Raw genomic sequence first — 20116 nt, forward strand, 5'->3', positions numbered from 1 at the left:
GATTTTTCGCAGGCTTGCTTTTCTCGCCGGAGCTTTTTTTCACCGAGAACACAGGCACAGATGCTCGCGAAATTGGAGCCGAGGATAATTAGGCTTTCGTCGTTCTCCTTGCCGGATATTCCGAGAAGGGAATTAAGCAAACGGGATGAAATTATAAAATATGTAGAGCATTTATTAAAACGTTCTCGGAGCACGGTTCTCGTGTTAAGTTAAAAGGGAAAGACGAGAATACTGTTGGTAAGAATATAATTTCGCGTGTGTATACTTTCAGTCTGAATGGAATGTTCCTCTCGGCTACGTGTCTGTCGTATTTAGAAAGATCGCTCGACGATCGAGACCTGTTAGTATCGGACTGATCTTTTTCACGTATTTCGTTAATTCTTCGTAATCCACGTTTCCCACTCGATGATTTCTGCTGCAAGTCGCGAACGAAACGAATCCGTCCCCTGAGTTCACGAGAAAACTCGGAAGAACGATCCTGTACCATTGATCCTCTTGTAAATTCTCGAACTTTGGCGCCTCGCAGGCACGACACCTGAAAGAGAGTCACCGTGGATCAGAAAATGTGAGATAATTTCGGAGTTAATGTAGAGATACCTTATTTTCACATCTTCCACTTTTCTCGAGTCTCCGTTTATCCTATAAGTCACCTTTAATCCCGACCATACTAAAATTCCATTCGTTTCCAAGATCTGGAACAACGAGATTATCTGTACAGACGATTGTACAGTAGTGCACACATAAGCGTCCGCAGTCGGGACCGAATTAAGTGGGGAGGTGACTTTTGCGAATTTAACTAAACGAAAGAGAGGAGAATGTGTCTGAATGGGATACCGATATGTTTCAATTCAGGAGTCGATATCGAATTACTTCGTTTCACTTGGCACGCTCGAACTCCACTCCAAAGTCCCATTTCCAAGAATTGGTGGGGATAGCGACGGACGCTTGTGTCTGAGTGGGATACCGATATGTTTCAATTCAGGAGTCGATATCGAATTACTTCGTTTCACTCGGCACGCTCGAACTCCACTCCAAAGTCCCATTTCCAAGAATTGGTGGGGATAGCGACGGACGCTTAACTGTGCACTACTGTATATTGTTTGGAAATTGTTTGCATGATCCAAGTGTGATCAAATGGTTGCATGATCCAAGTGTGATCTGTTGGTAAAAAGGCGAGGCAATGGGAGCCTGAAGAGTGGCAATGCTTAATACACGTTAGTGGTAAAGTCACTCTCTGCCAGAAACGTAGAAAAACTGTGAAATTCCTTCGTAATTTAATTGAATCTCTCTTTGGAATTAAATTGATATTTTTTCAAAGAAATTTTTCTCTAAATTGTGTATATATTTTGGCAAAAATACCTGCAATATGCAGCTTCCGTTTATTTCTAAAGTGTCCCACGTGTTCTCGAAGGGTAGAACCATCATCAAATCACCAAACGTGATGTCTTCGCCCATAGAATCAATAGGAGCACGAATTCCTCCAGTATTCGTGCAAGCAACAGCGGCATACGTCCAGAAACTCTTGTTCTCTGCCTTGTCTACGTACTAGAACCGTTAAAAAAAACCATTCCGTGTTCCCTTCTCGAGTATCTTCGACAATTAAATGACATTTTATGCATACAGAATCCACCATAGCGTCGGTAATTAAATTTCCAAGATTGCACTCGCTTTTACGACATTGATCGTCGAGATAAACCCTCGACCGGCCTATTTTCGTCTGTGCTGTCTCGTCTACGACCTTTTTCCACGGTTCCAGGGCCTTCGTTATGTCAGGATCTAGAAGAAATTTCGAAAATTTTCAGAAATTTCGTTTCCCCCCTTTTTTCGTGTTACAGTTTATCGGTGAATTTACCCTGCTCGATGGAGTAATCGAGGAGAATCGGATTTCCGTCCCAATCAACCACCTCGCCCTGCTTATCGAACCAGACCGTCAAGTTTCCCAAGTACCTGATGCAAACAGGGAAAGATTTGCTCACTCTTCGAGAAGAAGAACACACAAACAGTTGAAACGAGCAGTTTTATCGAGAAGGAATTACGAACTTGGTGTACGCCGCCGCTTGAACGATCAACACCGTTCTGTTGCTCTTCTTTTGGACCACCACCACTGGATATTCGTCCTCGGGGTTGTCGATGAAAGGGGGTGGACCTGAAGAACAATCGTTCGATTGCAGAAAAAGAGAATTTTGTGACGTGAAACTTAATTGAGACGATTCGAGGAGAAGTCTGGAGGTTCTCTGGAGTGTTTAGAAATTTTCTGGGCCACTTAGCAATTGGAGAAGAAATATTTAGAAAATCCATAGATCCTTTTTTAAGACTTCCTGACGTTCCTTTTCGTTTTTCTTTTTTTAAATTTGACCACTTAGGAATTGGAAAAGAAATATTTAGAATCCATCAAATTTTTTTTAAGACTTCTTCAGACTCCTTTCCGTTTTGTTTTCTTAAAAATTTTACTGTATACCCGAATTTCAGAAATCTTTTGGACCACTTGGGAATTGGAAAAGATAGAGAAAAGAAATATTTAGAAAATCCGTAGATCCTTTTTAAGACTCCTTGAGATTCCTTTTGGCTTTTTTTTTACTGCATAGCTGCATTTCAGAAATTTTCTCGACCACTTTGGAATTAGAGAAGATAGAGAAAAGAAATATTGAGAATCCACCGAATTTCTTTTAACACTTCCTGAGAACGTGAAACCAGTTATTTGTTCCTTCTCGTTTCTTTTCACAAGAATTTTATTACACACCCGAATATAGAAAGGTGTGAGAGTGTCCTCCGACAATCACGTCGATCAAAGGACACTCGGCTGCCATGATCCTGTCCACGTCGAGGCCGCAGTGGCTTAAAACAATAATAATATCCACACCCTGGGACTTCAATCTCCTTGCCTCGTCATTCACCGATTCCACCTCGTCCAGAAACTTCAGCTTCCCGGTAATGGCAATTGTCTGGCAATTTGTAAGTTTCAATTAAGGTACCAGGACGAGAGAGAGAGAGAGAAAACGTCGAGTCACTCTTCCGGTTAAAACCTCCGTCTACCGTAATCGTTTCTTGCTCAACTGTCAGCATCGCTACATGCGCGATTATCTCTGTACTTTGTGGAATTCGCTTAATCGTATCGACAATTATAACGAATTTCTAGAGTTTCCTTGTCTTATTTATACGTAAAAAACTAAATAAGGCTCTGTCAGCTGTGAAACGTTAATGTTTCTCTCTCGATTACGTCCACGAACACATTCGTAGAAAGAAAAATTGATAAATCAGGGATAATTAGATACGTACATTCGTGGAAGACAAGATGACACCGATCACTCCTATCTTCGTACCACTTCTCTCGATAATCGTGCTGTTTTTGAAGAGACCCTGAAGATCATTCGTGCTTAATCGAAATTTTCATTATATCGCGAGTAATTAACACACAAACCTGCATCGTTGGCTCTTCACTCGCGTCGATATTCGTCACCACAACAGGTGCCTTGATCATTTTCAAAAAGGGGACGACTCCTTGGACGTTATTGTCGAATTCATGGTTCCCTATCGTCTAGAAAGAAATCACGTAACTGTACTCTATCTACAAATATAAATCGCTTCCGATAAAATCGATCATTATCCCGAAAAATCACAGAGAGAGAGAGATGTAACATATCGGCTGATCGATTTAATTAACAGAATGAAATCGGTGAAATTCTGTTTCAACTGGGAATCTCGTTTAAATAACGAGAACAAGACCACGCTCGAGAGCGATCGATCGTTAATTCCCTGACCCAATTAAGCTACACGACCGAAAGAATTCGCCTGTTCTTTCTCTTCTTTTTCTTCCCGCCCATCTCTCGTTTCTCCCGTCGTTTTCTTCTTTCTTTCTTACCATAACGTCGTGGGGAAGCATGTTCATGAACGTGGCGGTCACGTTCCAGCGATGAACATTGTACCAAAGTGTCCCTTGAAAATGGTCCCCAGCGTTCAGGAAAATTGGGTTCGTCCTCTCCTCGATTAATCGATTCACCGCGGTGAAGACTCGCGCTATCCCGCCGACACAGCTCTTCTCCTCCCCTTTGTAGCACGCCCCGGACCTGGGTCCAGTTTGCTCGAATCTGAAAGTCATTTTCCTCCAGGATATACCCGTCTAATTATGCATTTTCACGCGGACAAACGTCTCTCCTCGGGGAAAAATGAAAATTCCTCCTTTCTCCCGCCACCTGTTGCTACCCCATTTTCTAGCTCGCGCAGAAAATTCAGTACTGTTCCGAAAATGTTTACTGTCTAAAGAAAAAAATTAAATAAACCCTTACAAATTCTTTTATACTTGTCAAACCACTCTTACGTTACAAGAATAAATTTTAATATGTAATCAACGTAATATATTTGTTAGGGATTGGGTTTACGACATGGACGCCTGTTTACGCTATTTTCGAATGCGCCCCTTTTCTTCTTCGCGTTAATTAATTTTCCAAAGTCCCGTCACGAGCGGGCTACCCTTGGGCCTCACTCCCCCGCCATCGCGACACACCACCACCCTGTCAACTTGGAAATTCCAGGGTGGCGGCATGCTCGCTGGCCAGGGAGGACCGTCCAAGAGGGTAGACCCAAAGTCCCGTCACGAGCGGGCTACCCTTGGGCCTCACTCCCCCGCCATCGCGACACACCACCACCCTGCCAACTTGGAAATTCCAGGGTGGCGGCATGCTCGCTGGCCAGGGAGGACCGTCCAAGAGGGTAGACCGTCCTCGTTGGCGGAAACCACCACCTTGTACCCGTGCACCCATTTACAAATAAGCGCACCAACGCGGCAGAAAGACAGATCAAAAAGGGAAAACAGACAAGTAGCACGTAACGAACACACACCACATAAAATTGTCACTCTTTAACATAAAGCCTTTGTCTTACAACATATTAGAGTACGTGCAAACTCTAAGTCACCACGACTTCACACCAAGAACCACCGACAATCCTGCGCCACAGACATAAAATTGTCACTCTTCAACATAAAGCCTTTGTCTTACAACATATTAAAATACGTGCAAACTCTAAGTCACCACGACTTCACACCAAGAACCACCGACAATCCTGCGCCACCACTCTCGAGCATACCGCTTGTTCAACAATACTTTCGAATGGGTGGCTTTGTAGCTCCGACTGTTCCAAAAATTAGATAAACCTCTACAAATTTTTTCCTATTTATCAAACCATGCTTACGTTCCCAAAAATAAATTTTAATATGTAATTGATGTGGTATATTTTCGAGCGGGTGGCTTTGCAGCTCGCGCAGAAAATTCAGCGCTGTTCCAAAAATGTTTCTCTTCGAAAAAAACAAATTAGATAAACTTCTACAAATTCTTTCCTATCTATCAAACCGCTGTTACGTTAGAAAAATATATTTGACGACCTACTAAGAGTTCCATTCTCTTTCAACGAAGATGACAATCGAAGAGTATGGAAACGTTCGGTGAATCGCGTCGGTATTGAGAAACTCCTTCGTCCAGCAAATTGAAGAGCACGCTAAGAAAAAGAATCACGATTAACCCGAATCATCGCGTCCCTGACCCTGTGATTTCACTTGGCGAGCCTCGCGAGAGGATCGAACAGTCCACGCTTCGCTTTCAACGCTTCCCTTTCTTCTTCTTCTCCTCGTGTTCGATTGTTCCAACTTCATTAGGTAATCGAAACTGTTGTTCTCTTTTCTAATCGTTCGTGTGTGCCTCTTTTCAATCGCGTTTCGCCGTGCACAAGTGTATTGTTCACGATCAGATCAGACTGATTCGTTCGCGTATCACACATTGGATCGATGCAAATTACCGGGGAGAATCTGAGATTGTTTATGCAAATAGCAAAGAGGAAGATTGTTACTTGTATCGGTTGTACTCGGCGTTTCGATTAATCGCGTGACACCCTGCCTGTCGATCGTTGGAAGCCACTGTTTGCTAATTGAACCGTTGGAAACCTATCTCGTAATACCACGTTCTAGTGTTACGTCTTTTGTTGCTCAACTTACGTAACTGCTTGGCGAAAGAAAAATATTCTTTCGGCAATTCTTCGAACGAGTGGGATTTTATGTAATTAATTGCTACAGTGTGTGTACGTGTGTTTATCAAGGACAACCTTTTCCTTTATTTTTCTCTCTCTGTACATAGAAGTTTGGTATTTTAAGATTTTTATTGAAAAAGAACAACGTGGAATAGAATTCTTTTACATTTTTCCAGTTTTATTCTTTATCGTGGAATTTGGTATTTAAATCTGTGAGTTTCTCTTATCCACAGATTTTCATATTTAATTTTTTTCTTGGTTTCGAGATTTTTATAAAAAGAAAACGATGCAGAATAGAATTCTTTTACATTTTTCCAGTTTTATTCTTTATCGTGGAATTTGGTATTTAAATCTGTGAGTTTCTCTTATCCACAGATTTTCATATTTAATTTTTTTCTTGGTTTCGAGATTTTTATAATTAAAGAAACGACGTGGAATAAAATCTAAATTCTTATTTTAAAAAACAAAACCTTCAAATCCACCTTCATTCTTCACCCTGAAATTTCGAATTCAAATCTCCGCACTCTTCCTTATCGACAGACTTTCATATTTAACCCTTTCATTACTATTGGCGCCTACAGGCGTTTTGAAAAATTGCTCGCACTATACCGTTGGGGCCTTTTAGTGCACTTGCACCTTAATTTAATACTTAATTTTATCCTTTACGCACTTCCACCTTAATTTAACAAGCCGAATTTTAAATAAAACGATACCGTCGAAACAAGAAATTTTGCAGCAGTGTAAAAATTTACCGTCAGTCACCTACATTACCGGCCAAACGTTTGGAATCACCTGCCAATTTGCATCAATATCGAATCCGCTACTAATTCTTTATTTATTTGAAATTGATGTTGTCGAGATCAATAGGACTTTACCTCGTTTCGATTGATTTGTACGATAACAAATTCGTTAAAAAGTTATTATAAATGCTAACTTTTTTTTTTAAGAATTTTGTGTGCAACCTGCAATGCACAGTGATTCCAAACATTTGGCCGGTAGTGTACGTGACGCGTTAAAATCTGCCGTAGCGAAAGGGTTAAATCTCAAGTCCGCTATGCTAATCCCGACAAATTATCACAACCAGTGTGTTTAATACAGTGACGTAATTAGCGGCAATTAACAGAAACATTTTCAATGACCCACTTTCCCGATCCTCGAATAGTGTCGTCGTTTCCACTGAATATCGATCGAGAGAAGTTATAGTGTACAGGCATGATAAGTAGCTCACCTTGCGTGGAAATCGTTTAGGTGTATCACAGAGAGCTCGAATAAATCGGATCGTCCCGGGTAATAAAGTCCTCTTCCGGTGAATCCCCGGGATATTTGGAAGAGCAGCGGCAGCAGGAAGAATCGTAGCGACATCGCGGATCGAATTAGTGCATCGAGAGCTCTGCAGCCAAGTTTCCTTCAGTTTCTGTCCGGGGAAAACGTAACAACGTATTCTTATTGCAACGACGATACTCGATCCAGGTGTGATTTGCCTGCTCGTATCAGATTTTATACGTATGATACGCTTCTGACGAGAGGTAAAAAATAGTTGGAGCATTGAAATGCAAATAATGCACCAGAGGTTGAGGAAAATGTTAGCAGGAGCTTGCTGAGTTAAAGAGTTCCCTGTGTAATTTATTGCAAACAGATTTACATATCACGCAGAAGTTGGAGTAATTCTTTTTCTGGGGAGGACGAGGAATTCGGAAGTGGAAGAGAGCGCAGAGAACTTCGAAGATCTGTTTCGTTCAGATACGTGAAATTTCGTTTAACTACTCCTCGAAAATACACTTTTTCAGCTGTTCCAATTTAATTTTCCACTCGGAGGAACTTTCGTGAACGCGCTACTTCCAAATTTATTCATCGACAAATAGAAAGATAGGTGACGAGGCGAGATTGATAATTGAATTTTGCCAGGGGATTCGCGCGAACGGCGCAGCACTGAACGCGATACAGCCTCGAATGCATATTTTTTTCTCTCTCTCTACGAATGCAACAAGACGAGAAGAAGAAAAACACGTCTGTGTTATTCGTGCGTTATCTGGAACGACGAAGGATATTAACAGGAAACGAGGCGATCCTGGTGAATGAATTTGTTCTTCGCGGTTAATTAGAAAGAAACGGCCTCGATAATAAGCTTATCTCGCCTCTTTATACTTCCACGAGGCGAATTTATCGTTTCAATTCAGCCTTAATTAATTCCATCGAAGAAAGAAAGAGAAACAGAGGTGATTGATGACAATTCTCCTACAGAACACTTGTATTTGCGCGAAGAAAAACAGCGTATTTGTTCCTCGCGCCGAATTTCTCACGGGACAAGATTTATTCCAGCTTCGAGTAAACAAGCGTTGCCACTTTAACGAAAGGAGGAGAACACGAGAGACGCGTGAATCTTCGAACGTGTTCACTCGCGATTGAACGTGAGAAAAAATTCACGAATTAATTTGTAAGGAAAAAATATAGAGAAAAAATGGAACAATGAGAACAGAGTTACGGAAGAGAGGACGGAATAATCGGCACCGTCCGCGCGTGCGAAGCAATTTCACGAATAGTTGGACTAAAGTTACACGTGTAATCGATGAATTGGGCGATAATCGATCGCCAGGCGGCATGATTGATCGCTAAATCGTAACGCACCTGTCAACCGCGAACGCTCGCCGAGAACTGCTCGTCTAGAAGCAGACACAGGTTTTCGCTCCTCCCGCGATAGAAGACCTGCATGGAAGTTAAAACGAGGCTCGTTATACAATCGGTAGATTAAAATCGTCTACGTATTTCCAAATTCGGCGCGAATCGGTGATCTCTTCGATCTCGACCGAATTCTGAAGCACGGTTATTACAAGTTCTTCGTGGTTGAATGTTTACGCGGTTTGTATCGCGAGTTTAACTCATTTGCTTTTAGTTTGTATCGTGATTTTAACGTTTCTCCGTTTTCTTCGTTTATGCGTCGAATTGGATGTAGGAGACGAGAACTGTTAATTGAACGCCAGTTGCATCGATTGAAATCACGTGGAGAGACTGGAGACACTTGTTGTTTACCTCTCGATGCTCCGCGGTGTTTAGTCTTATCAGAAATATTTCGTCGGAGAACGCGTGCCTGGTGATCCCACGAGAAGAGTTTCGTAAGTAGATAGTAGCTGTAGCGAGGAATTCAAGTGTTGCGTTCTCTGAAGAAACCCATAACCGATCGATGTGTGCATCGAATCGCTTTTTACTTAAACGGATACCTGTGTCTTTGCACGACTTCTTATCGAGGGAATTGCGTGGAATTCGTGGTAGCTGGGAGTTAAAGTAAATACAAGTGGTTAAAAAGTCTTATTATCGGGGAACTTTTTCTGGATATTTTCTAAAAGTACACAGAGTGATTAGCGCCGTCTGTAAAATTGAAAATCGACGGGCGATTATTTGTTAGTCTGGACGATCGATTTGAGGAAAGGTCCGGCAATTAACTAATTCAGGGCAGAACGGGGGAGTGACTTTGGCGGATAAGCGCGTCCGAGGGGGAGAGAATTTCGGACAAAGGGGACCTGTGACAATCCTCGGGTTCTTACCTTGGGAATCCTTTTTACCTGGCTCAGTTGGTGCGTGTCCTTCAAGCGGACAGTGTCTCGGAGAATTGGAAAGTGAACACGAGTGACAAGTGGTGTGTGCGAGTTATCTAATCGGAAGGGTGAGTCTTTTAATCCTCGTCTCTTGTAAATTTTCCATCTGTGTTTTATTGGAATGTCGATCTTTCTCGAGATACTCCGTACACTTTTCTTTGTACCTTCTTCCTTTTTTGAGGGAAGAAACGCAGTTCTTTTAGTTAAACGAAGTGTCTGACGGTCTGTCGATTCGTGTATATTTCATGGAAAATAAAGCAAATTTCTTTCAGTTAAAAAGAAATGTTTCATAATTTGTCGTTTCGTGTAAATTTCTTGGAAAAATATAGGAAAATAAGGCAAACTTTTTTCAGTTTAAAAAAATGTCTAACAATCTGTCGATTCGAGTAAATTTCATGGAAAAGTATAGGAAAATAAGGCAAATTTCTTGCAGTTAAAAAGAAATGTTTCATAATTTGTCGTTTCGTGTATGTTTCATGGAAAAGTATAGGAAAATAAGGCAAACTTTTTTCAGTTTAAAAAAATGTCTAACAATCTGTCGATTCGAGTAAATTTCATGGAAAAGTATAGGAAAATAAGGCAAATTTCTTGCAGTTAAAAAGAAATGTTTCATAATTTGTCGTTTCGTGTATGTTTCATGGAAAAGTATAGGAAAATAGGAAAAATTTCTTTCAGTTTAAAAAAATGTCTAATAATCTGTCGATTCGTGTAAATTTCATGGAAAAGTATAGGAAAATAAGGCAAACATTTTTCAGTTAAAAGGAAATGTCTGACAATCTGTCGATTCGTGTATATTCCAAGGAAAAATATAGGAAAATAGGAAAAGTTTCTTTCAATTAAAAAGAAATGTCTAACAATCTGCCGATTCGTGTAACATTCTTACAAAAATAAAGGAAAATTCCTTTCACTTAAAAATCTGCCCAGAAATCTGTCGATTCCTGCAAGTTTCCTGAAAAAATACAGAAAAATAACAGTAGAACAGATATTTTCATTGAAACCGTTGAATATTTGCAGCACTCTGCTTACATCAGACGTCGTAAAATCGTTTACAAACTGGCAGGAAACGTTCGCCCACGATCCCATATCGAATAATTAATTCGCAAGAGCAAGATCGGAAATGTAAAGTGTGCAATTACTAAGAAAAACTAGTTTGAAATGCAAACTGGTTGTCGAACGGTTGATATGGGTTGATCGAACGTAAGCTAACTTTATCCACCTTCGCGCGATTTTTACACAGACAGAATGTAGAAAAAAAGAAAAAAGAAAAATAACGCGAGCGTATGTAAAATCGCCGCGATTTGCGTGACGAACCAGTTCTCGACAAATCGCATCTATATATCGCTGGAAAATCTCTCGATACACGGGAACATTCCGTTGGATACCCGCGCGTTCGATTAACCGAATAATAAACTCGGCTGGCCTGAAAATTCTGTGGAAGATCGCTCGATGGGAACGGTGTTGTTGAATCAATTCTCTCTTCTGTTGATTCGCGGTAATTTATGAAGAAAATCCGGAAGATCGCAATTCGTCGAAATCCTGCGGAACGAAAAAAAGGAGGATCTCGAAACGGTGAATAATATTAATGATTCATTTGGAAACACGCGTGGAACACGTGTCACCGATACAAAGTTCACGTTTCGCTTTTGCAAAAGTACAAAGACGTATGAAAAAGAAGGCTGTTTACGATCACTGGTTTTATTACCGATAAGAATGCAATAATTTCCAGGAGTGTTTTACGAGCACCTGACTCCGTACCTTTACTATCGTTCCCCTATTGTTGCAGTAACGTAATTTTACTCGCTACCGTTCGCCTCGATGAAATACAAATCATTCTCAAGCTCGTGCTCGGTAAATTCCTCCTATCAATCTATCCGTCAAAAAGGCAGTCACACGCGTCAACCACGCTATTTGCCCATCCATTTATTACATATACACCTCGTGCCTTGTTTTAGACATTTCCAAGGAACCAGCTTTTTACGTGCTCCACATTGAAACCGTCGAAGCGATCGAGATAACGAATGAAAGAAACTTGTAATTCTTTTTTTCTAATCTTTGTCATATTTTAGAGATAATATCAATACAGAGAGAAGAAAGAAAGAAACTCTGTCGTATTTTCTCCTGTAAAATGTCGAGAGAGAAAAGTAGCGAATTTCTGAGACGTTCGATTGAGAAAATTACGCAGATAGACGTCGACGATCGCGAAAGTTCGCTAAATAACACGGTTCTCCGTGGAGGATCGAAAAGGATGTGACTAACAAGCCACGCTGAGCGTCCTGGCTCGCTGACAAAATTATTCTATATTAGAGTGGCGGGCAAAAGTCGTAATAAAGTCTGAACTGTGATTCTCGCGGCGGTCCAAGATAAAGGAACCTTCGACTTCAGCTACCTGCTGGCCTATAATTCACGATAAGCTGTTATTCACTCTGTTGTCTGATATCAAAGTGACGTTACCTACAATCAAAATCGTTCTTCTTTATCGGCCGATCGATGCTTCCATTGCACAAAACAAACAACAAGAAATGATTTTCTTTATCGGAGCTACCTTTCTTATCTCACGAACTTCTCTAATCTTCGAGTTTAATTAAAGATTTTCGGGCAAGAGTGCGGCGATATCGACGGATAAAAACGCTCGTTCTTTCACAATTGGAAGACAGTGTCGAGATAAGGGAGGCTTCTTGCTGTATACAGAAGCTTAGAACGCTATTGAGCGACGGCAGTGGTGAAATTGGATCACAGATAACGAGATTGCGAAAGGGAAAAAAGCGCGTTATTTTTAGGTAGAAAGAGATCGTAGATTAGTCGTGAAACTCTCGACGTAGAAAGTGACGGTTATATTAATAAAACTATGTCCATTTTGTCGCGTTTTTCCCGTCAAACGTGACGTTCGACTCTTTAACGACACGTCGTGTTGGTCGAAAGAAAGAAAAGATACCAAACTGTTCTATTTCTGTTTTTTCACGCCGTAGTGTACGCCGAGTTTATTACGCGTAATAAACGCTGAGGAACGGTGGAAAAGTAACGGGAGTTACACGCGATCGCGATCAATAGATCACGTTCAACGAGCAAGGTTGGCGTCCCTCGTCGACGTAACATTTTTATGTTATTCGAAAACGCTGTTTCGCCTAATCACCCGCGCCTACTCGAGACTCTGCCATTGAACTTTGAAGCGACCGGCAGAGGCTTGCCAAAAGTAATAAGTTGAATGTAACCTGGCAGAAACAAGCGGCTCCACTCTAAATCAGATCAATCTTTCGAGGAAAAGACGTTCGATGATAAACCGGCGAATCTGGCTGCGATTGCGAAAGTAACCTCGGTCGTGTGTATTTTTAAATTACACTTACAGTTTCTTCTTCTTCTTTTTTTCTTTCACACGCGTGTTTTAATAAGCAATTCCTGTTTCACACGGTTCATTCAGGCTGCTCTGTCGGAAAGAAGGCGGATGTGCTTGTAACTATGCAAAGTGGGCCAAGTGACCGACTTTTCCGTGAGTCAGATTTTCGAACGGTCCTTTTGGAACGTTTTTTGACCATTTTGTCGGATAGTTTTCTTAGTTTTGTTTGGATGTGTGCATCGTGGCTTTTGTTAGATGTGGAAATGAATGGTTTTTCCTGGACTGGGCTCGCGTAATCGGTTCCTATCGCGAGACATGGCAAGAAAATCGTGGAAATTATGTTTTCAAAGAAATCTTCGATTCTACTGAAAATGGAAATCGATTCAAATTGTTAGAGACACTGTAGAAATGAAATACCAAGGTTTGTCCACTAAGTAGACGCAAGAAAGCGGAACTTAGCTTGAGTAGTTATAAAAGATACACTTCAGAAGTAACGATGAAGTCGTTATTTCGCAACCTTTTGCCGCAATTACCGCCTTCGTTCCTCTCGACATACTTTCGATACACTTCAAGTAACTTACTGTACGTTACAAAATTCAAACAATCAAGATTTACAGAGCAACAAAGCTGTAACACGCGGTCGTCGAGTAGCGACTGGGGCAATACTCGTACAAACTAACGTCCACGCGACACATCAAATTTGCCTAAATTGTTGCCAAGCGTATGTTTGCAATTCGTAAACGTCACGATGCTTCATAATAAAAAAATAACAAGAATTCAATATACAGGGGATTCCGGTTAATTGGGGCAGGACTAATTTGTCCCAAAAAAGCGAATTTCAACAGGCAAAATCTGAACGACGTAAAAAATGAAGCCGAAAACGATTTATTGAAAAACGTATGTAATATTCGGTCTTGAGTACAAATGTGTGTTTCAGCATGCAAACAAAGCTAACAATAAGTGATCAAAAATAAGTAAATGAGCACATATATTGTTCGGTGTCTGTCCCAAATAAACGACGGTCCCGCTTAACCGGTATCCACTGTATAACCAAACTAAAATTTCGTCTAAAATTCATGGAAAATAATGTTTGCAACAGGTAAAACCGTCAATTTCTCTCAGGTAGCTCTAATAATTTCAGATCACCCGCTGTAATTCCATTCTCTCGCAGTCACTCGACGATCGTCGTTTTTCTAACCTTCACACTCGAACCCGTTCGTCCAATCAACGTCACTCACACTCGTCCACCGTGAGAATAATCGAACGATCGACGCACACCTTAACGCGCCGATCTACCAGCCGTAGATCACGGCAGATCCCGAGGAACGACCTACGGTGAAAACGCGTCAGAAGTGACCGGTAGCGGCTAGAGGAAGCTCGCTCGAGAAGTCCACGAATCGTAGGAGCGACTGACTCGCGGTGGACAGATTGGGGGACAAACAGAGCGGCGTGCGGAGCTTTTCGTTGGACGATCCTCGGTTCAGTCGCCGCTGGTCGCTCGGCAAAATCGGCTCGCCGCGGCGTTAATCGACGCGTATCACGGTTAATCGCTCGATCTCGACAGATCGTTGTGTAATTGAAACGTTAACCGCGGAGGATTCACCGACAGTGAGTGATCGTCTCTTCAGAATTCCTCGGCGCGGTGATATTTTTAGAGCTACAGATCGGTGCATCTTCCGGACACGCTTGGCGCGAGTTTTGCGCGCGCTTCGGATGCTTGGCTAACGCGCTTAAGACAGGTCTCTCTTTCGTTTGATCACTTTCCTTTTCACCACGCTTCCACTCTGTGTGCTGCGGTTACGGTTACACTCTGTGTCCGGGAGAAACGATGATCGAGGAGAGGAACACGTGGTGACTCGTCGATCGCGAAACTTTCGACTCGTTTTAACGTTCGTTCGTCGACTCGAAGGAGTTGTTCTCGTTTTTCGACGCGTCGAATGCTGGATCAGTTCTACGTACTCTCGTCCACGGCGTCGAAATGAAGCTTTTGTTTAACCGTTCGAGTGGCACGGGGCTATTGCAGAAATCTGAGCGGAAACTGGCAAGCGGCGCGATCGCGATTCCCTCGTTTGATGTCGAAAACTTGGAAAAATTGCGTTTCCACTGAATGCGACTGTTTGGAAATAACGAGGAACGACGGGGAAATTGATTATGTGCAGATTATAAGAAATAGGACTACTTAATCGTTCGACCTGTAACGTGTGAAACTCGTGGCAGAGATTCTGGTGAAGATGTGAGAAAGATGAATCGTAATCCTAACTTTCGTTTTAATTTGCAAGACTGAGGATTAGTAAATCTGTGACAGATTAACTTTTGTCACCCGATACGGTACTAAAATGGAAAATGGCCGACGCTTAGGTGCACTGTCGGAGAAGAAATCATAGGTTAAGGGGTTAAATATGCTGTGTGACGCGTTAGATGGAAATTTTGCAAATATTACCGTTTTCAACGTGTTGAGTGATTTTTTTCAAGCTTTGATGATAGGAACCTCGTTTGGGATAAAAGAGATCTTTGATCGCGTTTGATACCGACAATTACCGTAATCTTCGGTGTCCGCGAACACTCGTTTCGCCAAATATTTTCCGGTTTATTTCTAGTCCCTTCCACGTCCTCTTCTAAACCCTATAAACATAGCGACCTCGAAAGCGACGCCAATCATCATTTCCAATCGTGCTACTCGCAAACTGTCGTAAATTCGAGTAAACCTCTGGCTAAGATTTGAAAAGCGTCGTACACACTCGAATCGATTTCCTACGATTTTCTCGTTCCAGTGGAAGAATTTTTAGATACTCGAACGTGTGACTTGAGCGTCACGCGGCGATCGCAGAGGGTTCGAATAAGTAAATTCCACATATCGTCTCGGAGATATTTCTCGAGTTTTGTCACGTTCTCTAATTACAGCAAATTATCGTATTTGTCTTCCAAATTGAACGAACGCCGCGCTGCTTATGAACGGAGGACCGTCGTTATCCACGTGATGCAGACAGAAGTCGCCTTTTCCTTCTTTTTACGTCGATTGTCGTTTCGACAACGAACTGTACACATTGAGGAAAGTATCAACGCGTTATTTCGATACTCGTGACTCCTCTTAACCGGTCGAATCGTTTTCTTCTCCTCGTCTTTCGTTCCAGATAAAGCGTTTCGAAAGAAACAGACCTCGACAGTTCGACGAAGCGACAGAAATTTCACAGTCCACTGTACTGCCATCGAGGACTGTCGATTTGAACAGCGCAGATAAGAGGATTTTCCTACACGAATTGTGAAACGAAAGAAACGACCGCGTACACCTACTATGCATTAGGCTAATTTCTTGAACGAAGTTCGCGATAAGCTCGCTGGTTAATTATTGTCTTTCTTAAACGCAGATAATACTAAGTTACGAAACGAGTAAAAAAAGAAGGAGACTTTGGTCGTTGACGTATTTTTTTCTTTTGTTTCTTCTGAAAAGTTCAGATCGTTTCTGTCGATTCACGCTTAACGAGGAATTCAACGACCGTCACGCACGAATCGGACACTCGAAAAATCCTTCCGCTGACTAATCGAGAAAACGAAGGGAAGAAAAAGGAGGAATTTCACGCTTCGACTGCAAATTAATTATCGCCGTCGGATCGATTCTAGGCACGTTTACCACGTGAATAGTCGGACGAAAACGAGTTTGTCGACGATCGAGACGCGCGCTGTTAAAGCTCGTTGGAAACACGAGTGTTTCGCAAGGATGACGCGCACGCAGTGTTCGATCATTGCCACACGTTCACTTTCATCTTCGGAGGATCGTAAAGCGAGCTTTATGACGGTTCGTACCTTTGATCTGCAGCTGGATCCTCGATGGGCACTCTTTCTGTATCTCTGCCACGAAGTTTAGCGGTCGTGCGAAACTTCACCTTGCGAATACCTTCGAACTCGAGGAGAATTAGCTCGTTTATTGAAAGAAAGCGAAGAAGTTCCGGTCAGGAGTAGGAAAAATAGTTGGATTGGAGAATTACGAGAATTCGTCGATGTGGAAAACGATGGAGTATCGTTGAAGCTAGACGAGGTTAATTGTCGAGGAGAACGAGGGGAGGAGATAGAGTTGGAACGTTTGTTTAGTGAAAAAATAGCAAATAGCTGCGATAAAGCTGGGAAACGGTCAAGGATAAGTAAAAAGAAGGCGATTAGTTAGACAAGGTCGTAGTATGGTTGATCATTTGCCTTCTCGTTTCACAGTAGAGGTATAGATTTCAGATTTCTTAGTCATTGGTTATCGGGCATTTACAAAATAAGCAAGAAAGATGCGATTTCGACTAATAGATAGCGTGGATATTTAACGATACAGGGAAAAAGCGAACGATCCAACGGATGCAGAAAACGAGCAAATATTCTTCAAACTGGATAAAGTTTCTTTATCACTGGGAAAAGAGAGAGAGAGAAATAAACGAAAGATAGAGTTGGAGAAAATCGCAATTCGACGACGAAACGTTTGTCTTCACTTTTTCTCTTTTTCTTTTGTTCGATAGCCAGGCGATATCTCGAGGTCCTGTGTGTCACGTTATCTCTGAAACGACCGGATAACGGAGCAGCGTGAAATTGGACGAAAGTGAAGTATCGAAGTGTGAACAGAAACCGCCGCCGCGTGTAAAAGGAAGGAAGAAAAATGCTCCTCGCTGTTTCGTTCGTCGTGCTGTCCACCGCCATTTTGGCGTTCTCCGGCGTGGCCATTGGAACCCCTGTGGTCATGCAACCTGACGGACTCACCCTGAAAATCGTCCACACCAACGACATGCACTCGAGGTAACCATTTCTTTTCTCCTTTTCGTTCGTTTGTCGTCGAAAAAAAGAAGGAAACAAATGCAATTGAGAATTTAGAGGGGGGCGTTGAGAAGTGAGGGGAAAGGAAGAGAAACTGGGAATTTCTGCGGAGGAGAAGAAAAATAGAGGAAGGATATGTGGTATCTCTGAAGGTTTGTTTTCTTCTTTCGCTTGTTAGTAATTGTTGAGTATATTTGCACAAGTGATTATTATTGCAGTAAGTGACTTGATACAATACAGTAGAAATTGAACAAGAACTCTTTACGATGACGATAACTTTCAAAAACCGACAACCATTTTCATTCGCTGCTCTCCCCCCTATTTATCCTAAATCCTTTCCTTCCACGCCTTCGCTGTTTTCCCACTACACACAGCCCTCACATTCGTGCATCGCCCACACTTTCGGGCTCTCCCGAAAGGTAGCTCAGGTAGAGCCGAGAATTTTCGACACTACAGATATGGTTCTTACCCCTTTGAACCTGCAACAACGCGTCAGACTCGTGACAGAGATTCTGGTCGAGATGTAAGAAAAATAGTTGTATCGATAAGAAAAATTCATCGTAATCCTAATTTTCGTTTTAATTTGCAAGACTGAGGGTTACTACATGTAATTAATCTTTTACAGACTAGCTTCTGTTACCCGATACAGTACTAAAACATTAAACGGCCGACGCTTGCATCCACAGTTAGAAGAGAAATCATAGGTTAAGGGGCTGAAAAGTGAATTTGCAATTTTGAAAAAAGTGAAAAAGTCAATTTGAATTTTACTCGATCTCCGCGTAAAAGTCGTCGAGCAGCGCGTAGAAAAGGGGAGAAGAAGGGGGAAAAGGCGACACGTGTCTCTTTTCGCAATTATGCAAAATTTGTGCGTGGATCTGAAAGAACGATAGTCGCGCGATTGAAAGTAGCGTATGTTGCAGAAATTCGTAGATCCTTATACCGATTCCCCTATTGTTCCCTTCGCTCGTTATCTTTATTCTCACTTTTTGTCCGATGTTTCTTTACCTGAATGAGTCGTCGTTGTCGTAATTTCGTTGTAATTGAAAGGTTGATTTTACACGGAGGAGAACAGGTGTATACTGAACGAGGTGAAGGAAAGGAATTTATCATCGAAACAAGTTGTTTCAGCTGCGATATTTGAAACAGTTTGAAATATCGACGAGCATCGCGCGACTACGCGCTAATTGCGACCAGGCTAACGATAATTAACTCTCCCTTCCACCGTTTAAATGTCCGTTTCACGCCGATACTGCACAGGTATGGTCGAGAATTGTGCACGATTGCGTTATTCCCTCGGTTTTTCCTCGTACACTTCGATTAGCTATGGATCATTTTCAATTTTACATCTCAACACTCTTGTCTTCGTTTTTCCTCGTTCTCTCTTCGACTTGAAGGAAACGAACGATCTAAGCGAAACTTTGAAGAAAACTTTGAAGAAAAATATTGCAACGAAAATCCAAAGAAATTCTACAGCAACGACATAATGGTCTTACCGAGAAAAAAAGAAAAAATTGTGGAATTAGAAGGCGCTTTGGTTTTTTTTTTTATTTCATGGTTCGTTGGAAATATCGATCTAAATTAGAAATTTCGACGCTAACTTACGGAGATGATCGAATTAATTGGAATTCGGCAACGATAGAAAGTAGAAGAAAGATTAGGTGAATTGTCAGGTAAAATACAGGAATTAACGTGCTTAGATTCGAGCAGACGTCGAAATGGTCGACTGTCTGCGTGAAGAGGGACATCGAAGCTGGGAACTGCTACGGAGGATTCGCGAGGATAGCGACTCTGGTGAGGGAGGCCCGGAAGTCCTCGATTCCATGCATCTTCCTGAACGCCGGTGACACTTACCAAGGCTCCACTTGGTTCACCGTCTACAAATGGAAAGTTGTGTCCAAGTTTCTCAATCTTCTCGCACCGAATGCCACGGTACGTCTCAACAAACTCCACGGTCCTGAAAAATTATCGCGAAATTTCACCCGTTGAACCCTTTAACTCTTTCGTTACTATTGCCGTCTATAGACGTTTCGAAATTTTGCACCACCTTAAATTCAGACCGATACCGTGGAAATAAGAAATATCGCAGGCGTGGTTAAGAACCTACCGTCGGTCATCCACGTTACGCGTTAAAATCTGCAGTAGCGAAAGGTTTAACCGATCTTGTCCTTATTTTCTCACTTTCCCCTATCGCCCTATCCCAGAGCCGCTTAACTTCTTGCTCACGAGCCCATTTCCCCTCCCGAGGTTCCCCCACTATGCGACTGAGATGGTCACGCTCGAGTTGCGGCTCGGCGGGAGGAGGACGCGAGGAGTCCTCCCACCACAACTCCAGCGACTGCCGTTGGTTTATGTTACACATTCTGCGTGTTCGTACCGCATAGTGGGGGAACCTCGG

The 20116-nt window shown here is 42.1% G+C and overlaps 2 protein-coding genes across 4 annotated transcripts in view; one reads left to right on the forward strand and one right to left on the reverse strand.

Annotated features, from left to right (window-relative positions):
• Positions 1 to 187: 187 nt before the first annotated feature.
• Positions 188 to 14179, reverse strand: LOC108579712 (apyrase). 3 transcript variants are annotated; one of them, XM_017943315.1, is made up of 12 exons: positions 14135 to 14179; positions 7244 to 7429; positions 3860 to 4085; positions 3419 to 3535; positions 3277 to 3357; positions 2741 to 2942; positions 2041 to 2146; positions 1853 to 1947; positions 1622 to 1776; positions 1360 to 1545; positions 598 to 692; positions 188 to 535 (listed from the first exon to the last, which is right to left on the reverse strand). In XM_017943315.1, the coding sequence occupies exons 2-12, from the start codon at positions 7375 to 7377 to the stop codon at positions 295 to 297; spliced, it is 1638 nt and encodes a 545-aa protein (XP_017798804.1). In that variant the 5' UTR covers positions 7378 to 7429; positions 14135 to 14179; the 3' UTR covers positions 188 to 294. The 3 variants fall into 3 exon arrangements, with proteins under 3 accessions (XP_017798804.1, XP_017798803.1, XP_017798801.1); XM_017943314.1 differs by lacking the exon at positions 14135 to 14179 and adding an exon at positions 8641 to 8662; XM_017943312.1 differs by lacking the exon at positions 14135 to 14179 and having other exon boundaries at positions 7244 to 7493.
• LOC108579711 (protein 5NUC-like) overlaps positions 9159 to 20116 on the forward strand; it is a 19037-nt gene continuing 8079 nt past the window's right edge. The window contains 3 exon segments of the mRNA XM_017943311.1: positions 9159 to 9673; positions 17430 to 17703; positions 19419 to 19650. Coding sequence (XP_017798800.1) covers positions 17567 to 17703; positions 19419 to 19650 — 369 coding nt within the window. The 5' untranslated portion in view covers positions 9159 to 9673; positions 17430 to 17566.

This window comes from Habropoda laboriosa, unplaced genomic scaffold (genome assembly GCF_001263275.1).
Source record: "Habropoda laboriosa isolate 0110345459 unplaced genomic scaffold, ASM126327v1 scaffold33, whole genome shotgun sequence".
NCBI classification, from domain to species: Eukaryota; Metazoa; Arthropoda; class Insecta; order Hymenoptera; family Apidae; genus Habropoda; species Habropoda laboriosa.

Coding starts and splice junctions, on each gene's coding strand:
- LOC108579712 (XM_017943315.1), bottom strand. CDS start 7,377: ATGTCGCTACGATTCTTCCTGCTGCCGCTGCTCTTCCAAATATCCCGG. Junction 2,943..3,276: donor TCATCTTGTCTTCCACGAAT/GTACGTATCTAA, acceptor ACAAATTGCCAG/ACAATTGCCATTACCGGGAA. Junction 1,777..1,852: donor CGATTACTCCATCGAGCAGG/GTAAATTCACCG, acceptor AATTTCTTCTAG/ATCCTGACATAACGAAGGCC.